The sequence below is a fragment of the Opisthocomus hoazin genome, chromosome 17 (genome assembly GCF_030867145.1).
Source record: "Opisthocomus hoazin isolate bOpiHoa1 chromosome 17, bOpiHoa1.hap1, whole genome shotgun sequence".
Classification (NCBI taxonomy): Eukaryota; Metazoa; Chordata; class Aves; order Opisthocomiformes; family Opisthocomidae; genus Opisthocomus; species Opisthocomus hoazin.
Window position 1 is genome coordinate 1159392 of NC_134430.1, and position 17414 is coordinate 1176805.

General features: G+C 62.4%; 2 protein-coding genes across 4 annotated transcripts; both read left to right on the forward strand.

Moving 5' to 3' along the window:
- Nucleotides 1–2461: 2461 nt before the first annotated feature.
- CSF3R (colony stimulating factor 3 receptor) lies at nt 2462–9347 on the forward strand. Of its 3 annotated transcripts, none has more exons than XM_075437940.1 (16): nt 2462–2571; nt 3443–3538; nt 3855–4154; nt 4430–4553; nt 4693–4862; nt 5596–5750; nt 5977–6130; nt 6221–6303; nt 6449–6662; nt 6931–7119; nt 7282–7383; nt 7716–7862; nt 8042–8182; nt 8309–8399; nt 8594–8675; nt 8754–9347. In XM_075437940.1, the coding sequence occupies exons 2-16, from the start codon at nt 3469–3471 to the stop codon at nt 9189–9191; spliced, it is 2460 nt and encodes an 819-aa protein (XP_075294055.1). In that variant the 5' UTR covers nt 2462–2571; nt 3443–3468; the 3' UTR covers nt 9192–9347. The 3 variants fall into 3 exon arrangements, with proteins under 3 accessions (XP_075294055.1, XP_075294056.1, XP_075294057.1); XM_075437941.1 differs by having other exon boundaries at nt 8766–9347; XM_075437942.1 differs by lacking the exon at nt 3855–4154.
- A 162-nt stretch (nt 9348–9509) lies between these two features.
- Nucleotides 9510–16833, forward strand: MRPS15 (mitochondrial ribosomal protein S15). Its single transcript, XM_075438159.1, has 8 exons — nt 9510–9644; nt 10788–10850; nt 11670–11745; nt 12595–12643; nt 13439–13523; nt 14435–14493; nt 15728–15919; nt 16658–16833. The coding sequence occupies exons 1-8, from the start codon at nt 9548–9550 to the stop codon at nt 16775–16777; spliced, it is 741 nt and encodes a 246-aa protein (XP_075294274.1). The 5' UTR covers nt 9510–9547; the 3' UTR covers nt 16778–16833.
- Nucleotides 16834–17414: the final 581 nt, after the last annotated feature.

Sequence of the window (17414 nt, forward strand, 5' to 3'; positions counted from 1 at the left end):
TCCATGCTTGGAGACCAGTGGGAGCTTCGGCATCCTCGTGGGGAATGGAGATGCTTCACACCTGCCCTGCGCTGGGACCTGCCCTGTGCCGGGGCAGTGGTGGCAGGGCCAGCAGTGGTGGCAGGGCCAGTGGTGTCGCCGGGCGTGGGAGGCTCCGTGCTGCGGTGCTGGGAAGGGTCCGGATCCATCCCTGTCCGCCATCTCCAGCACGACGGTGGGCTGTGACTGGAGCCACCCCAAGGGGTCTGGCCGTGCCGGTGGGCTGCCCACCCACACGGTGCCATCGGTCCCTGTCCCACGCGCTGCAACCCGGGAAAAGCCCCGCAGCCGCTTCCCCTTTCCGCCTTCCCTCTCGCTGGGGCTGGGAGCCCACCACCCTGCCGCTCACCCCGAAACGCGCCTCGTCCGGGCCGTGAGCACCCACTCTCCCTCCACACTGTGCTCCCCGGTCTGTCCCGCACTGTGTCCCCATGTCACCACCTGCCTCTGCGCTGCCACGGCCTCATCCCATGGGATTTGCCATCACCCAGCCGGCTCTCGTGCCCCAACAGCCTCCTCCCTGCGTGTCCTCCCGCCCCGGCCCCTCCGAGGCCACTCCGCCGGGCTGGCTGGGACCCGAGGCTCCGGTCGTGGGTGCCCCGCAGGGATGGCACCCTGCCTCCTGTCCCCTTGTCACATCCCAGGGACGGGATCCATGGGCTTGTGAGAGTGACTCAGAGCCAAAGGGGAACCGAGAGCACGGTCATGGGGGACACGTCTGCTCCATCCCTGCTCTCGGGAAGGGGCCGCTGCCCCGGGCGCAGCACAGGGAGCCGTGCCGAGAGCCGTGGCCGGACAGAGCGGCAGGCTCGGAGCCTCCTCGGGGACAGACCCTTTCCCTGCGGAGCGTGGGGCACTCCCGGGGCTGGTGTGTGCTGGGGTGGGACACGCAGTCCCTCCCGCACCCCGGGACATGGGGACCCCTCGCCCGTACCCCGTGGCGGGGGAAGGCAGCGGTTGTTTGTGTCCGGCCGGGTCTCTGCAGCGCTGCCTGCCCTCGGGTTCCCACGGAGATGCCCACGTCGCCATGGCTACCCGCAGATATTCCCGCTCCGGCTGGTAAACAGCCGGCGAGCCACGCTCTTCCGTCCCACAATACTGGGGGTTGCTACACCCCGGGGAAATGTCGCAAGGGCAGCTCCCCTGCCCCAGGCCAGCGGCTGTGGGAACCGGCCCCGCGCCCCAGCCCGGGGAGCCGTGCGCCCGCACTGCCCCTGCCAGCAGCCCAGCCTGCTCCGGGCGCGGGGCTGGGGCCCTGGCACGGGAGGTTTGGGGGAGAAAACCTTTGCTTGGGCTGTCGGGGCTGCGAGGCGGCTGGCTGCAGCCTGGGCCATCTCCCTCGGGCCAGCAGCCGGGGGGACGGCGGGGTGGGGGCTGCGCTGGCCCCGCCGTTGTCTGCAGCGCGGGGTTGCGTGAGCACCGAGTACGGCGCTGCTGGGGGTGAAACGCGTGCTGCACATCCCGTAGTAAACAGCTGTTTGCACAACAGCTGCCCCCGTTGCGAAGGCTGCGAGTGCGTGGCGGGTTGGGCAATCCCCTGTTTACCCCCAGCTCCAGTCCCGTCCCACGGGACGCAGGGTTCCCCACCCGGGGCTGCAATGCCAGCCTGGCACGGGTGGGCAGAGCTGCCCCGCGTCCCGCAGCCAGACCCCTGGCAAGGCGCTGCTGGAGAAACCCGGTTAATGGTCGGCACGGGGAGGTACCAGCGGGACAGCTGGGTCTCGGGTTGCCCTTGGGGAATCTCACAGGTCCCCTCGCCCTGGGGAGAGCTGGACTCTGTGGTGGGAACACAATTTGGGTCAAACAGGGCTTCACAGGGCAGCTCTTCCCGGGCCAGGCTTTAGGAGACAGCCCAGGCTTGGCTGCTAAGGGCAGCGGTGCTGTCCCCAGGGACCAGGGCAGTGAGGTTGGCAGGCACATCCCGGGAGAGGGCTGGAGCTGGGAGGGACGAGGATGTGGCGCTGAGCCCAGTCCCCCACCCTGAGTGCCCAGCAAGGACAGCGGAGGGGGCTGGGGGGTGCAAACTGCACCCAGGCAGCACCGTACTGCGCTGGCAGCCACGGCTGGGTTTGCCTCCTGCCCCCTGAGTCCCACATCCCCCAGCCCACATCCCCTGCCATGTCCCCCTGCCCTGTCCCCCGGCCATGTCCCCCTGCCTTGTCCCCCAGCCCAGCCCCGTGGCCCCAGGGGAGTCACAGCAAGGAGCCAGCTGTGCCCCATCCTGGCTGTGCCCCGTCCCGGCTGCTGGAGTGGGCAGGGTGGGCGGCCGGGTGCTGCTCCCCGCCGCCGGCTGTGTGCGTGCCGCTGGGCTTTCCTTCCTGCGGTGAGCAAGGCGGTCGCAGCCTTCAGGGAAGTGTTTTGCAATCACCTTCTTCAGAGAGTCACAGCAATTAACGGCACTGGTTTTGAGGAACTAACGGTGAAAGCAGCATGTTAGCAAATGGACTGAGCATGGGGAGCTGCCGGGAGCCGGAGCCCGGCGCTCAGAGCGGGCGGTGAGCGGCGGCCGGACGCACCAGGCACGGAGGAGAGGTAGGGATGGAGGCGAGGTAGGGATGGAGGTGAAGCAGGATGGGGCACAGCGTGCTCAGGTCCAGCTGAGCACCCTGCCCGTGGCTGCACGAGCTGCTCTGCTATGTCCCCTGCCTGGGACAGCCGCGTGTGCTGGGTGCTTGCGGGGGGCTGCTCACCCGTTACCCACACTCCGGTCCCTCGTCTGCCCCTGGACGTTGGCTGGGGGTGGGGAGAGGAGCTGTGGGCACCCAGAGCCGGTCGCAGCATGAGCAGCTCCTGCTGGGGCAAGTGCCCGGCCCCAGCGAGGACACGGCCAGGAGCAACGCGGGGTGGTGGGAGAGCCAGCAGCGGGCGCGGGCAGAGGCAGCACCGCTCCCGGGGCCGTTCCCTGCCGCTGGCATCGGGTGCGGTGGAGCGGGCAGCACCAGGGGCGAAGGCAGCACCCGCAGCTCCGGCCAGCCCCGCTGCCGTTCATTCGTTTCCTTCTTTCAGCTTATCAGCCCTCGGCTGCCCCAACCCAGCGCTAACCCTCCCCGAAACCGCAAATCTCTGCCCGGCAGAGATACCTGAGATAAAATCAGCCGGTGCCTGCGGCCAGCACCGGGGCGCGTGGGGCTGAGCGCCGGGCACTGGCTGTGCCGGGGGGATCCCCGCCCGAGCACCTCGCCGCTGCGCTTTTCCACGCCGGCGCCTGCGGCAGCTTGGGCTGCCGAGCTCGGGGGCGGAGGTGTCAGCGCGGCAGCAGGGCTGCGGGGAGAGGCTGCTGCGGATGGCAAAAGGACATTTTGCTCCAGGAAGCGCCGGTGACGATGGCAGCACGGCTGCTCCAGCCCGCCTCGTCCCCAGCCCCTTCCCGACCCGCCACAACAAGCCGCTCTCTCCACCCCAGGTGATGCCAAAGCCACGGAGGAGACCATGGGCAGGCGCGGTGCTGGGACACCCTTCCTGCTGCGGCTCTCCCTGCTGCTGCTCCTGCGCCCGGGCGGTGAGTGGGGCCCATCCCGTCGCGCAGCCGCCTGCCCCGTGCCACCCGGGCGCCCGGTGCCCGTTCCGCCAGCTGGGCCATGGCACCCAGTGTCTGCTGCGGGCGGCAGGAGTGCCAGCGGCACGGTGGGCACTGGCAGGATGGGGCCCGGCGTGTGCCGGCAGCCTTGCCCAACGCCCGGATCTTCCTCTCCGGCGGCTGGGGGGCCCGGCTAAGGGGAGAGGCACTCGTCCCTCTGTCCTGTCTGGGTGCCGAGGAGCTGAGATGGCTTCGTCGTGGCCGTGCCCTGGACGTGACAGGGTTTTCCTGTCTGCAGGGACCCTGGGCTGTGCCTCGGTGGTGGTGGGCTCACCCGTTGTGGCCCTGGGCTCGGCCGTCACAGCATCCTGCACCATCCGGAGCGAGCTCTGCCGCGGCTTGGAGCGGGGGAAGGTCCGGATCACCTGGATGCTGGACAACGAGCCCGTGGCCGGGAGCCAGCACCAGGGCCCGGGGGGCACGGAGGTGTCCAACCTCACCCTGCCCCAGTTCAACCGCACGCAGGCCAAGCTGTGGTGCTGGGTGGAGTGGAACGGGACCAAGCAGCGCGTCGGCATGGCCGAGATCAGGGCGGGCTGTAAGTCTGCTGCCGCCGCGGGTCACCCGTGGTGCACTTGACAGGGGTGCAGCCTGGCAGCCGGGTCCAGACGTCTCCTCCCCAAGACGTGAGCCTGCCCTGGGCGGGCTGGGCAGCAGCTGGGGCCGATGGCTGGCGGGGGCCATGTCGGGGCAGGTTCGGGGAGCGGTGGTGTGGCAGCGGGGCTCTGTGCAGCCGGGCACGGAGGGGCTGCGGCTCCTCCGCCTTCAGCACGGGCGCTTCGCTCAGGCTCTTCCCCGGCCGCTCTCTCCCAGACCCGCCCGCGCAGCCCTTCAACCTCAGCTGCGTCCTGAACCTCAGCGACTACGGGCTGACGTGCCAGTGGGCGCAGGGAGCCGACAGCCACCTCCCCACCAGCGTCACGCTGAAATGCGCCAGGTAAGCACCGGGGGGGTGACACGGGCCCGGTGCCTGGCCCCCGGCCACCTCTCCTGGCCCCCAGCCTCTGCCAAACCACGCAGCAAGCCTTGTCCTCTGCTGGAGGGTCCCCTCACGCCCACCCCTCTCGCTGCCGCAGGAGCAGAGCCCAGGTGGTGACGGGCTGCACCCCGCAAGGCGGCCGCAGCCGCTGCACGGTGCCGCGCCGGCTGCTCCAGCTCTACCGGCAAATGGAGATCTGGGTGTCCGCCACCAACGCGCTGGGCACGGCCGAGTCGGAGCATCTCTGCCTCGACCCCATGGACGTCGGTGAGTGGTGGCCGGAGCTGCCTGCCCTGTGCAGAGGTCAGGGGCCAGGGAAGCGCATCGGCAGGGAGAGGGGCATTAGAGCGTCACTAAAGCACGTCGGGCTCTTAGGTCGTATTTCACAGGCACGTTCCCGTGAGGAACGGCTTGCCGGGATGAATCGGTGCCAAAGCCGCGTGACAGACCGAGCAGTGCGCGCCGGCGGGTTATGAGCCGCCGGTTGACCTGCTGCACTCTACAACTCTCTCCAGCAATTGATTACCCATTTATTCAGGAGGTCTATTAATAATATATCCAGCTCCTATAAACTATTTATAAAAGGAACCTTCCCAGACGGTGCGACTCATCCTCCCTGCTCCGCACTCAGGGAAGCGCTGCCCACGAACCCGCTGAGCCCTCCCACGGCCCTGCTGGGCTCTCCCCCCCGGCAGACCCCAACGTGCCGCTTTCCTGGCCGCGCACCGGACCCCGGGTCCCGTGGGATCTGTTATCCGGCGCAGGCACCAGCCCCGCCTGGAGCCCGGGCTGCAGAGCAGCGCTGGTGCTGTGCTCCCCAGCATCGCCCTGGGCCCCGCGCAGGGGCATGCACCGGTCACCGTCCCCTGCCACCAGCCGTTCTCCTAAATGTTTCCGAGCGGTTTCTCCCCATCCTCACCTCGGGGTCCGGGCAGGCCAGCATTAACAACGGCCCCGTGCATCGTGGCACCTCTCCAGCTCTCCCCGGCTCTTCCCCCAGCCCAGCTGGACCCCCCGGCCCTGCAGAGCATCCAGTCCATCCCCTTCCAGACGGACTGCGTCGCCCTGGCCTGGGAGGTGGCCCGCAGCAACGCGCACATGGAGCTGCAGTGCGAGCTGCGCTACCGGAGACCCGAGGAGCCGGCCTGGGCGCTGGTGAGCGATGCTGGGGCAGCGGGACCGGGGAGGGCACCGGAGCAGGGGCTGGGACCCTCCCCTCCACCTCGAGCTCTGCCGGGCTTCCCGCAATGGGGTGGCGGGGTGCCTGCGTGGGAGGGGGACGGCAAGGTGCCCCTCACACGCCTCGCGCAGCACCCACACCGGGGCCGGACCCTGCGCTGGCCGAGCCCCGCAGCACAGCCCTCGCTCCGGCTGCCTCCAGGTCACCGGCATCGTCGGCCAGGCCGGCACCACGCAGTGCTGTGGCTTCCTCTTCGGCACGCAGTACCACTTCCAGATGCGCTGCCGGCGGAGCTCGGCGCGGGGCTACTGGAGCGAGTGGAGCCCGGGCAGGAACTACACCACCCACGAGAAAGGTGGGTGCGGGGGCACCCAGGGGTCCCCTCCACCCGGCCAGGCGGCACGGCCCTGGCAGCATGGCCACGCTCGCCCGTCTCCTCTTGCAGCCCCCGCGGGGAAGCTGGACGCGTGGTGGAGCGTGCGGCCGGCCGGGTCGCGTGGGTGGCTGGAGGTGCTGCTGCGCTGGAAGGTGAGCACGGGCGGGCGGTGGGGCTGTGGGGGCAGCCGGAGCATCGCCCCGGGGACCGGGTGTCCCTGCAAGGACCCAGCATCGCCCCGGGGACCGAGCTTCACCCCGGGGACCGAGCAGCCCCGCACACCCTGCCTGTGCCCAGGCCCCAGGGCGGCGGGAGGCGAACGGGCGAGTGCTGGGGTACCGCGTCACCCTGAGCCCCAGGAGGAGGGGCAGGGACCCCCCCACCGTCTGCAACACCACGCACACCCAGTGCAACTTCTCGGCGCCGGCGGGGACCAGGAGGGTCTACCTCTCAGCCTACAACGCCGCCGGCGAGTCGGCACCGACCGAGGTCGTCCTCCTGGAGAGGAAAGGTGAGGGCAGCGCAAACCTCCCGCCGTCCGAAACCTCCACGGAACCCCCCGGGGCTCTGCCCCCTGGCAGCTCCACCAGCTCCCAGACCGGGTGCCGCTCCCTCGCCCACCGCAGGGAAGGGACCTCGCTGGGTCTGCGACCGGGGGGCTCCCGAGCAGCCGCCCGCGGGGCGCACAGCCCGGGCGAGGGGCTGGGGCTGGGGGCACCAGGGGCCATGCGGCGGGGATGCTCCCCTCTCCCATCATCCCGACGCTTGTCCCCACGCAGGCCAGCCGCTGGCCGGGCTCCGGGCCGTGCCCGGGGACGAGCGCAGCCTCTGGGTGCACTGGGAGGCCCCGCCGGCCCCACCAGCCGCCTACGTCCTCGAGTGGGAGCGCGTGGGCTCGGTGCCCGGCCGCTGCTGCGCCTGCTGGCAGATGGAGCGTGGCAGGGCCGCCACCGCGGCCCTCATCCGGGGTAAGCCGGGGGCTGCCGGGGGGTCCCTGCCCTCCTGGCTGCCCCAGGACCAAGCCCTGCCCCAAGCCCACCCCGCACCCTCCCTCCTCCCTCTGGGTCCCCTCCGGGACACGGCCCGGGGCAGCCCCCGAGCCCCCGGCCCCGCTCTGCTCTCCGTTGCAGATGGCATCGAGCCCTTCCAGCGGTACAACATCTCGGTGTACCCCCTCTACCCGGACACCGTCGGGGTGCCCAGCCACACCGCAGCCTACTCCAAGCAGAGGGGTACGTGTGCCCCCAGCAGCCGCCCGCGGGGCCCCGGGGGGCTCGCCCCACGCCACCAAGCCTTTGCCTTGCAAACAGCAGAGCCAGCCTTCCCCCCACGCACCCCCAGTTCGGGGGCTGCGCAGAAGAGCTCAGCCCACCGGCTGGGCCTCGGCTCGTCTCTGAGGGTGCTCTCAGCTGGACCGAGCCCCACGGGGAGCCAGCGTGGGGCAGGGCCGGACGCCCACACCTCGGGAGTGGGACTCCCCACCCCGTGCATCCCCCCGCCCGCCGGCCCCCCCCGCGGCAGCGGCTCTGCACAGCGCCCGGTCGCTTGTCCTGCTCCGTTTCAGCACCGTCCTACGCCCCGAAGCTCCACCTGAGCAGCATCAGCAAGTCCGACGCCGAGCTGCGGTGGGACCCGGTGCCGGTCGAGATGCAGAACGGCTTCATCACCAGCTACACCATCTTCTGGGCCAACAGCACCGCGGAAGTGGCCAGTGAGTCCTGCCCTCCGTCCCGCCTCGATGTGCCGGGTGGGGATGTCCACGGGCTCTGTCCCCTCGTCAGAGAGGGTCCCTCTGCGTGTCCCCGCATGGGTCCCCGCCAGCAGAGACCCACGGGGCCGTGCCGGCGAGGGGCCCCCGCAGAGCCATGCCAACAGCCCCCGTCTCCCCAGGCGCTGCCGTGAGTCCCTCTCGCAGCTCCTTTGTCATCCGGGAGCTGAAGCCGTCGACGCTGTACAAAGTGCACATCATGGCGTCCACGGCGGCCGGCGGCACCAACGGCACCAGCCTGACCCTGGTGACCATGGTGCTAGGTGAGGGGGTGCAGGGACAGGAGGTGACCCCCCAGACCCCGGGTCCTCCCCGGCCTCCTTCACAGCGTGGCTGGAGCTGCCCCACTGCGGCTCCCCCCGCGACCCCCTCCCCTGCCCGCTTTCCAGATGAAGCAGAAATCCAGTTCCTCTTCCTGACCCTGGGGCTGGTCTTCGTCCTGCTCATACTTCTGCTCATCTGCGTCCAGAAGAACGGGCGGTGAGTGCCGACAGCCAGGCCGGCCCCGCCGCGGGTGGGCTGCCCCGGGAGTCCCCGTCCCCAGCCCGGCTGCTGGAGGACGGGAGGACGCGGGCGATGGCAGCCCCCCGCCGCGAGCTCGGCGGGAGCAGGGCCAGCCCCGTGGCCGCTGGCTGCAGGGCCCCCGCTGAGCCCCCTCGCCCCGCGGCCCCCAGGGTGAAGCAGCAGTTCTGGCCCAGCGTCCCCGACCCTGCCAACAGCAGCCTGGGCAAGTGGGTGCCGGCGGAGCTGCAGCAGGTGAGGCCGGACGGGCGAGGGGCTGCCCTCGGGGGGCTGCACCCCGCCTCGGGCCGTGACCCCACGCCGCTCCTCCAGGAGCCTCTGCAGGTCCCCGGCGCGAGGGAGCCCGGCCTGGCGACCATCTCCACCGTCACCGTGCTGGAGCGGGCGGCGGGGAAGCAGCCGTCCACGCGGGGCAGGGAGCCCGCCGTCGAGGCCACCGGCCCCTTCCCCGCCCTGCCGCGGCCCTACGTGCGGCAGGAGGCCCGCGGCGCGCCGGGACGGGGCTGGGCCACGGCGGAGCACGGGGAGCCCGTCCAGTACGCGCGGGTGGTGGGCGAGGGGTACCGGGGCCAGCAGCACGGCCCGCGGCCCTGCGCCCCGCAGCCGCTGCTCCCCGCGCCCGGCCCCAAGCCCTACCAGAACCTCTGGTTCGGCGGGGGCTGCCCCGAGGAGCTGCCCGCCACCTTCCCGCTGCTGCAGGGCCTCCGCCTCTGCGGGGCCGAGGAGATCCACGACGGCCGCGCCTTCTAGGGCCAGCCCGGGCCTCCCCCGCCGCACCGGGCACCGGGGCCGGCTCCCTCCGCCGGTGCCGTGTGCGTCCCCTCCCCTCCCGTCCCGTCCCGTCCCGTCCTTCCCTCCCCTCCCCTCCCGTCCCGTCCCGTCCCGTCCATCCCCTCCCCTCCCTCCCTCCCGCAATAAACGGGACGCGCTCAGAACGGCCCGGTTCCCTCTGCGGCGGGACGAGCCCGGAGCGCCGAACCGGCCGGCAGGAGGCGCTCGACCCGCGCTCCGCCCATCGGCGCTCTCTGCTCCCTCGCTCGGCGCTCGGCTGCGGCGCCTGGGCAAGATGGCAGCGCCCGTGGCGGCGGGGCGGTGAGGGGCCGGCGATGCTGGCGGTGCGAGCGGCGCTGGGCCGGTGCCTGGCGGGGCCGGCCCGCGGCGGGGCCGCCGTCCTGGGCAGCGCCCGCGGAGGCGGCGGGGCCGGTGAGGCGCGGGGGGAGCTGGGGCCGCTGGGCGGGGGGGGTGGAAGGGGACGCGGGGCCCGGCGAAGGAGGAAGGAGCCGGGGCCGGGGTGGGAGCCGAGCGCGGAGGGGCGGCCTCGGGGCCGGGGGTGCGCTGGGGCGGGGGGAAGGAGCCTGAGGGGGTCCGGGGGACCTGGGGCGGGGCTGGGCGGGCAGGGCCGCGGGGCGTCCCCCGGGGCAGCGGGGCTGAGCCCCCCGGGGCAGCGGGCAGGGCCGGGGGCTGGGCGGGCAGCGCTGGGCCGGGGGTGCCCGCTGGCCCTGCCCGGAGCACGGCCGGAGCTGCCCGGGCGGCTCCTGGGGCGGAGGCCTCTGGGACGAAGCTGCCCTGAGTCGGGCCCAGGCGCGGGTGGGGGTCCTGGCGTGGGTGCTGCTGGGACACGCGTGTCAGGGCGTGCAGGGCCCCGCAGCCCACGCCCGGCACTGGGGCCTCGCGCGTCCGGTGCTGAGCTCGCGTGCTGCTCGGCTGGCTCCGTTAGCGGGCGGGCACGTGGGCTGGCGAAGTCAGTGCTTGAAAACGTGTTTGAGGCACAGGTGGATAATGTGAAGCAGGTGTTGAGTCCGACAGCAGGGACCTTGGAAGAGCAGTTGGACGAGTTTGTTCTCAAAAGGTCAAAGAACAGCTTGGCTCAGGCTGCTGACGAATATTCTCAACTGTACCAAGCTCTGCCGGTCACAGGTTGTCTCTGGGTCTCGCTGCCTCTGCTCTCTGCCGCTGGGGTGGCCCAGAGCAGCCCTTCTGACCTGCACGTGAAATTGCGTGAGCTAGTTCATCAGTTTAAACCCTCTCAATGAACACCGCCCAGCTGGTGAGCCCTCACTCGCTGCTCAGTGTCTCTAATCTCTTCCTGCTGCTCTGGTCTTCTCATCATTTGGGTTCAGATCACCCCGAAGCGGCACAGCTTTGCCCGTTTGTTTCTAGCACCCATGTGGGAACCACACTGAACTGTTACACACTCCTTTGGGACAAAAGGCCTGGCTGGCCACTGATCACCTTGGGGTCTAAGTACTCTGACCAGTTTTCTAGTACAGAGTGAGTAGCAGTTAATGCGTACCTAGCTAAAAATGTGCACACAAGTCTGATAAATCTTTGTTTTCTTCCATCAAGCTTGCAGTCCCTTTATTCAGACAGCCAGATGTTACGCCAGACCTGTGAGAAGAAAGAGGAAAGGTACGTCGGGACTAACGGGGCCACGTGGCAGAATGGTTTGCTGCTGACATTGTCAGAGTTGTACCCTAATGCCGCAGGGAGAGAGGGTGTTTGGAGAAATTCGTGGTTTTACTTTAAAGATGCAGAGCTCGTCATGAGAAGAGAGAGGAAATATAATCCCTGTTGCGGGATTCTGCAGTCCTACAGCTTCTTGGTGGGTAATTACAAGGGTGAGAGAGCCCAACTCTTCTTGGTAGTGCCTAACGACACAACGAGGGGCAGTGGTACCAAACAGCAGCTCGGAGAGGTTCCAGCTGGAGACCAAAGGAAGAAGGAGTCGCTGGGAAGGCAGTGCAGTGTGGGAACACGCTTCGCAGAGGGGCTGTGGAATATCCGTACTCAGAGGTTTTCAAAGCTTTGCTAGACAACAAAATGATGACTCCCACGTTCAGGGGGAGGTTGGACTAGAAACTTTACAAGGTCCCTTTGTCGACCTTTTTGTGGTTCTGTGCCTCTAGAAATAATTCCTTGCAAGCTCAAAAGTTACTCAGAAAATTTAGCAGCTCGTGAATGTGTGAGAAGTTAGCAATTGTCATTAGCAAGAGATCACTGATCTCAGTGGACTACACACCACGTTGTAAATCCAGAGTGCTGAAGGCAAGAGACTGGACCCAGTTTTATTCACTCGATTCTTGCCATCTCAGCTTGATCTCTGAAGTTCTTACTGCTTGTTTGGAGCATACAGTCGATTTTCTTTGCAATTGTTTCCTCTGATCTGGCTTGCAAGCGTGTTCAGAGCTCTGACTTCGCTGCTCTCCTCAAATGTTAATCTTTTTGTAGACATCCCCAGCCATTTGGATGATCTTCCTCCCACCATGCTGAAGAAGGACTATGCCAATGTCCCAATAATAAATAGGTATGACGCTGGGAAAGGGAGTGACTGTTGTCTTCAAAGATTTGTATCTCACACACACAACCACAATACATGGAAGCTGTCATCTGCTCAGTAATTAATTAATGCTCTGTGGTCACTGGTGTGCAATTTAGTGCAAAAATTGCAAAGTCGTTTGGGAAGTCAAATTTGCAAAAGCAGTCACTGATTAGGGGTAAGTAAGGGTTTTGTTCACTTAATGTAAGATTAAGTGCTGGTTGTCCACATCTGCTGTGGGCTCTCTAGTCCGTAGAAAAAAGGAATGATCTTGAAATCGTAGAAGTAATCTTCTTGGAAAGAATCTGTGTCTGTCTTGAACTCGGGTGCTGGAGAGCGTGTAGTTAAACAACTGAGAATGAATGGCTGTTTCTGAACTTTGGGGCTGGAGTCTGGCATTCTTGTGCTTGGGTTCCAGGACTGCTCATGTGTGGCGCTTGGAGAGCCCCCAGCGGCGTCACGGGGGCTGGCGCGGGTCTGTGAGGGAGCGGGTCTGAAAGCCAAGGGTTTTGTCCTTGCGCACTTACTTGGAGGTGAATCTTCAGCACCCAGTGTGCACGTAGTGCTTTTGGAATTGATGAGACTTCATCGGCAGTTGAAATCATTGTCCTTCCCACAGCACCAAAACTGCTCGGTGCTGCTGGAATCTCAGCCGTGATTTTTCTTAGGAATGGAAGAAACAGTTCATGGCTGACAGGTTTGGGAGGGGAGGAGAGCTGCTGGAAATTTGTAAATTAAAGTTGAGCAAAGTTAATATGTGCTGAAAACCTAACCTTCTTTCTGTGGTTAAATATACTTCACCTCTAGCTTATAAACTAATCTGCCACCTCCTTGCAGTGTTGACGACGTAGTGAGAAGACTGTTGTCCCTGGAAATGGCCAGCCAGGTGAGTTTTGTTCTGCCTGCAGAAAAAGCCCTGGAAGATTTGGTGAGCACATTTGTGTAACACTTATCTGTATTGTTAAATGCCCTTCACTTGCTTTATTCTGAAGTGTTGCTCGGTGACTGTGAATCTGGGGCTATTAAATACATGAGAGTGATGAGTCTTGTATGCTCTTAAAATTTATCATGCAGTCTTCTTTAGTATAATAATTGCATACTAAAATGGGAGAAGAAAATGTTAGGCAGTCACAGGGGAGATGAGCTGTTGATGCTGCTGGTGGCTGGCCTGTGTTCCAGACAATAGTACACCGGACAGCAGATGTTCTGCACGTTACTTTTACTTTTTGTATGCCCAGAAAACAAAGTAAGCACATCGTCAGGTAGCACAAAGATCTTACCATTTCTTGCTGCTTACCACTTCAGCTTAAAAAGATGCGAAAAGTAAAGGCTGCTGCGACGTGAGGTCAGCTTCAGTTCTCTCTTCCATTCGTGAGAGCAGCGGGGCCTCTTAACACCCTTCTGTAATCCTGGGGTGGAGGGTGTGCCTGGGCTCTTGGTTTGAACAACGGCGATCCTGTGTTCTGCGCAGATCTTTTTGTGCTGCTTCACTGCTGCAGTCTGAGCACGGCCCGGCAAGCAGCGGGTCCTTTTTTGCAGCACTTCTTACACATATTGTGATGGACACTGAGTAAATCTATTAATTACAAAGCCTTTATCTGCGTGTTTGGGAAGAGAGCTGGGGTGTCTCAGACCTTTAGTGTTCCTGAGAAAGTCACAAGCTCTTTTCTGTTATCCACAGAAGGAGAAGGTGAAAATAAAGACACAGCAGCTGGTGGAGAAGGTCAGGAGGTCTCCCAATGACAATGGCTCCTTTGAGGTGCAAGGTAAGTTAAAAAAGTGGAAGCGTATTGTTGGCAGATAGTACATCTCTGCTTTGAGGCAGCCGTTCCCACCCCAGCACTTCAGGTTTGCTGCATCGGTTAGGAGGATCTGCTTCAGCAGAGCGCCCGAGACGCCGGCAGCGTGCCCGGGGAGACCTGTTCAGGGCTCGGAGCGTGGCAGAGGCAGGGCCTGCACGTACTGGCAGGTGTCTGCTGGGGTGGCTTCCAAATCCCCGCTCCGCATCCGCCCTCCAAAGGCAGCATGTGCATTATGGTGCTTGAAGTGCTTGCGTGACATGAAGCATTGCACTGCATTCATTACCAAAATGAACTACTAGATTTAGCCACGGAACCCAAATTTCCCGCGGCATCCAAGAGCTCTGGCTGAAGCACGGTGCAGGGACAGCGCGGGGATGAAGGCTGCACTGCCGCTGAGCAAGATGTGCCCCTTTATCATTAATAAAGGCCTTCGGTGTCTCACAATGCCACCAGCACCTTTCTCCAAAGCCTGAAATCACAAAGAGCTGGCTGCTGCTCTTGGAAAGAACCTCTTAATTTGTGTGTGTTCCTCCACAGCTTAAACCAAGTGAAGTGAAATGAATGTAAAGTCACCAGTAGTTAAGTGAGTGCAAGAGGTGTTTTACAGACAAATTCACATGATCTGTTGTTAAAATTTTAGCCTCTAATTAAGCAGCTTCATAACAGTAGTAGTTCTGACTCTGGTTTATGTAGGCTGTGTTTTGTGGTTTGTTTTGCGTTTATGCGGAGGGCTGAGCGGTAATGCTTGCTGTGGTGCGGTGGGTACCCGTCAGAACAGCAGTGCTCAGCTGGCAGTTTGAAGGGATTGCAGATGATACTGTCTCACCCTGGAAAGCTGCTGCTCTCACACGGCTCCTTACGTCTGTTCTTTACAGTTGCTGTGTTGACTGCCAAGATACGCACTTACGAGGAGCACCTTCAGAGGCATCCCAAGGTAACCATCAGCGATCTGAGCCCACACGTCTGAGACGGCAGCTGTTCGGGTTGTTTTCTCGGTTTAGAACAAAAGGATTTTCATTCTGGGGATTATGGCTTTCCTGAAAAGGTTTATAAAATAGTTATAACTGTTCCCTGGTGCCAGCCTGGGAAACTGCTGGCTCAGTCACAGCTGCATTCTCACCGACTGAAATGTGGAGTGTGTTCTTTTTTGTTGCTGGATTGGTGAAAATGGCTGAGCAGATACCTTTGAACAGAGTTTAGCTAAATTAATCCTTGCTGCAGAGGTGGCTTCACTGCTTAATTTTCAGTGTAATTAATGTTACCACCTCAGCAGCTGTATTCTGTCTTTGTTCTGCCTATGAAGATGTTTGGTGGACAGGACTGTGCTGATGCCATAATGGCCGCTGCCCTACCTAAAGCTGCCTGGGCTCAGAGCCCAAGTTCGAAACATCACAACCGAGTTTATGAACAAGATCTATTAAAGACTCTTTATGCAGTGCAAAAGGTGGGAAATGGATTAATCAATTGCATTTGAAAAAAGTGCATAATTAGTTGTTAATCGTAAAAGCTTGAAGGATAAACCACAACAGAATTCAGTTTTTTATAAGAAGCCAGAAGTCGTACCAAATGTTTCGGCAAAAGAGGCCTCTTGAAATTACTTGGATGAAGCCCACTTTGTACACAAAATGCCTGTCTAGGGTAGGGAAGTTTCTCCCGTGGGGGACTGCCTGGAATGGCATGGCTCACGCTATGCATATTCTCTTTCCAAAGAACAACGCAAATGGTCAGATGGAGCCAAGTCACATTTTATTTTCACATTTAATTTCTGGAGAAACAAAGGTAAATGCTTCTGTGTTATTTCTGGAACAATACATTTCAGGGGAAACAGAGTTTTTAGCCAGCAGATCTTCCCTACAGCCTTTGCCTCCAAGCCACTGCAGCTTTTGCCACCGCCTGAAACTGCGTGCAAGTTGAAAGCAGTCTTCAGGATTGGGGGAGGAAGGTGGAGACACAGAATGAAGAAAGCAATTTCAGAGAAAAGTAAATTAAGTCTTGGATCTCCTTGTAGTGACCTAATGTGCTTGCAGTATCTGCCAAGAAAAATGGTTTTAGGATACTGCCCTTAACCTGATTGTTTCTTTTCAGCCGTAATCTGGTCTATACTAAGTAATTTATTGGAATGGAAGTATAATCTGTCTGCAATCTATTGAACGTTAGGTCCTTTGCAGGATAAAAGTAACCGCCGACGCATGCTGATGGATATAGATCACCGGAATAAGATGCTGGCGTATCTTCACCGTGTCCGCTATGATAGCTTTGAAAACACCTGCAAGCAGCTGAATATCCAGTACAGCCTCCCCCCTCCCTACTCCAGACGGATCACCAAGCGCTGGCTTGTGAAGAAGGCTTTCTGCCGCAAGGTGTGGAGCAGTCTGGAGGGAGCGCCATTGTAGCTCGAGTAGAAAAATCCCCTTCTTTATAGAAGGGCATAATTAAGACAGAAGAGACTGATAGGCAAGTCCTTGTAATCCGTGCTTTGAATTTGAGGAGGCAGTGATAATGGCTGTAGAGAAATGCGTAAGCTCAGCAAAGAGCTCCACGAAGGAGTTGTGTTATGGGCAGTGTCGCATGTGCTGTGCGTGAGAACTGCAGATTGTGCTAATAGTTTGCCCAGAAATGTATGATTCAAACCAGGTTTTTTTTTCAAAGCCTAGTATGGGAACTAATGTGTGAGACAATTACATGTGATGGCCACTTTGAACAGCAGTGTGGGTACGCCCACTGTCTGCTCTCATGCTGTAAATACATTGGTGTGACCGCTGTGTGCAGTGTGTCTCGCTATAACTGAGCAGAACCAAAAAGCTGGACATGCCTTCAGTCTCTAAACACTAAATTTCAGTCCAATGAGCTTACAACCAAAAGACTGGGTAGCTGTAACAGCATACCTGCGCATGGCACCCTGACAGCAGGGCTGGCCGGAGCTCTGGAGGAGGCGCGTGGGAAGGAGTTGATCCTGCGGCACGGCGTTCCTGCCGGCCTGCGCTGCGGGAGCTCGGGTCCCGGCTGCGTGCAGTGGCGAGCGGTGGCGGAGCCGCCCTGCCTGGCAGCAGGCAGCCTGGTCTCTCCCTTGCTCTCACCTCCCTGTGCTCATCCCGCAGGTGTTCCAGGAGGTGCAGAAGCTGAAAGCAGCAGAGCGGCTGAAGCAGAGGAGAGAGTGGCAAGCAAGAGCGAGGGCTGCAAAGGAGAAACAGGCGCAGGGTGAGGGGACGCCCGTGTAGCGGCACGTTGAGGCTGTGACGCAGCCAGTCTCTCCGACAATAAATAACTACCTAGAGACCTGAAGCCTCTCTGCTTTTGTGCCTGCGTGGGCTGCGCCATGGTGAGCACCCGGAAAAGTGCGGTGAGCGGTTTGAGTGTTGTGGAAGTTTAATTTGAGGCTGGTGCTGGACTGGTGGGCACGGTTTGCTGGGTGCGAGGGCAGCACTGGGGGGACGCAGGGCTGTCCCAAGGCAAAAGCCCCTCCAGCAGGTCCCTCCCCGGCCTGCTGGACTGTGCTGCCACAGCCCACTGACCCAGCCGCTCCACAGGGCTTTGGGCTGTGGGATGATGAAGAAGGAGAGAGAAGGGGGTGAAATGCTGCTTATTTGGAAACAAAGCAGCCCTGGCAGTAGCTCGAAACGCTGTTCCTTCTGGCAGGAACACGCAGGGTGATTCGGAGCTCTGCAGCTGTGGAAATTGTGTTAATTATGATTAATCGTGTTAATAAAGGCTGAGAGAGTTGGGGCTGTTCAGCCTGGAGAAGAGCGGGCTGCGGGCAGACCTTAGAGCAGCTGCCAGTACCTGAAGGGGCCGACAGGAAAGGTGGGGACAGTATTTTCAGCAGGGCTTGTTGCGACAGGACAAGGGGCAATGGCT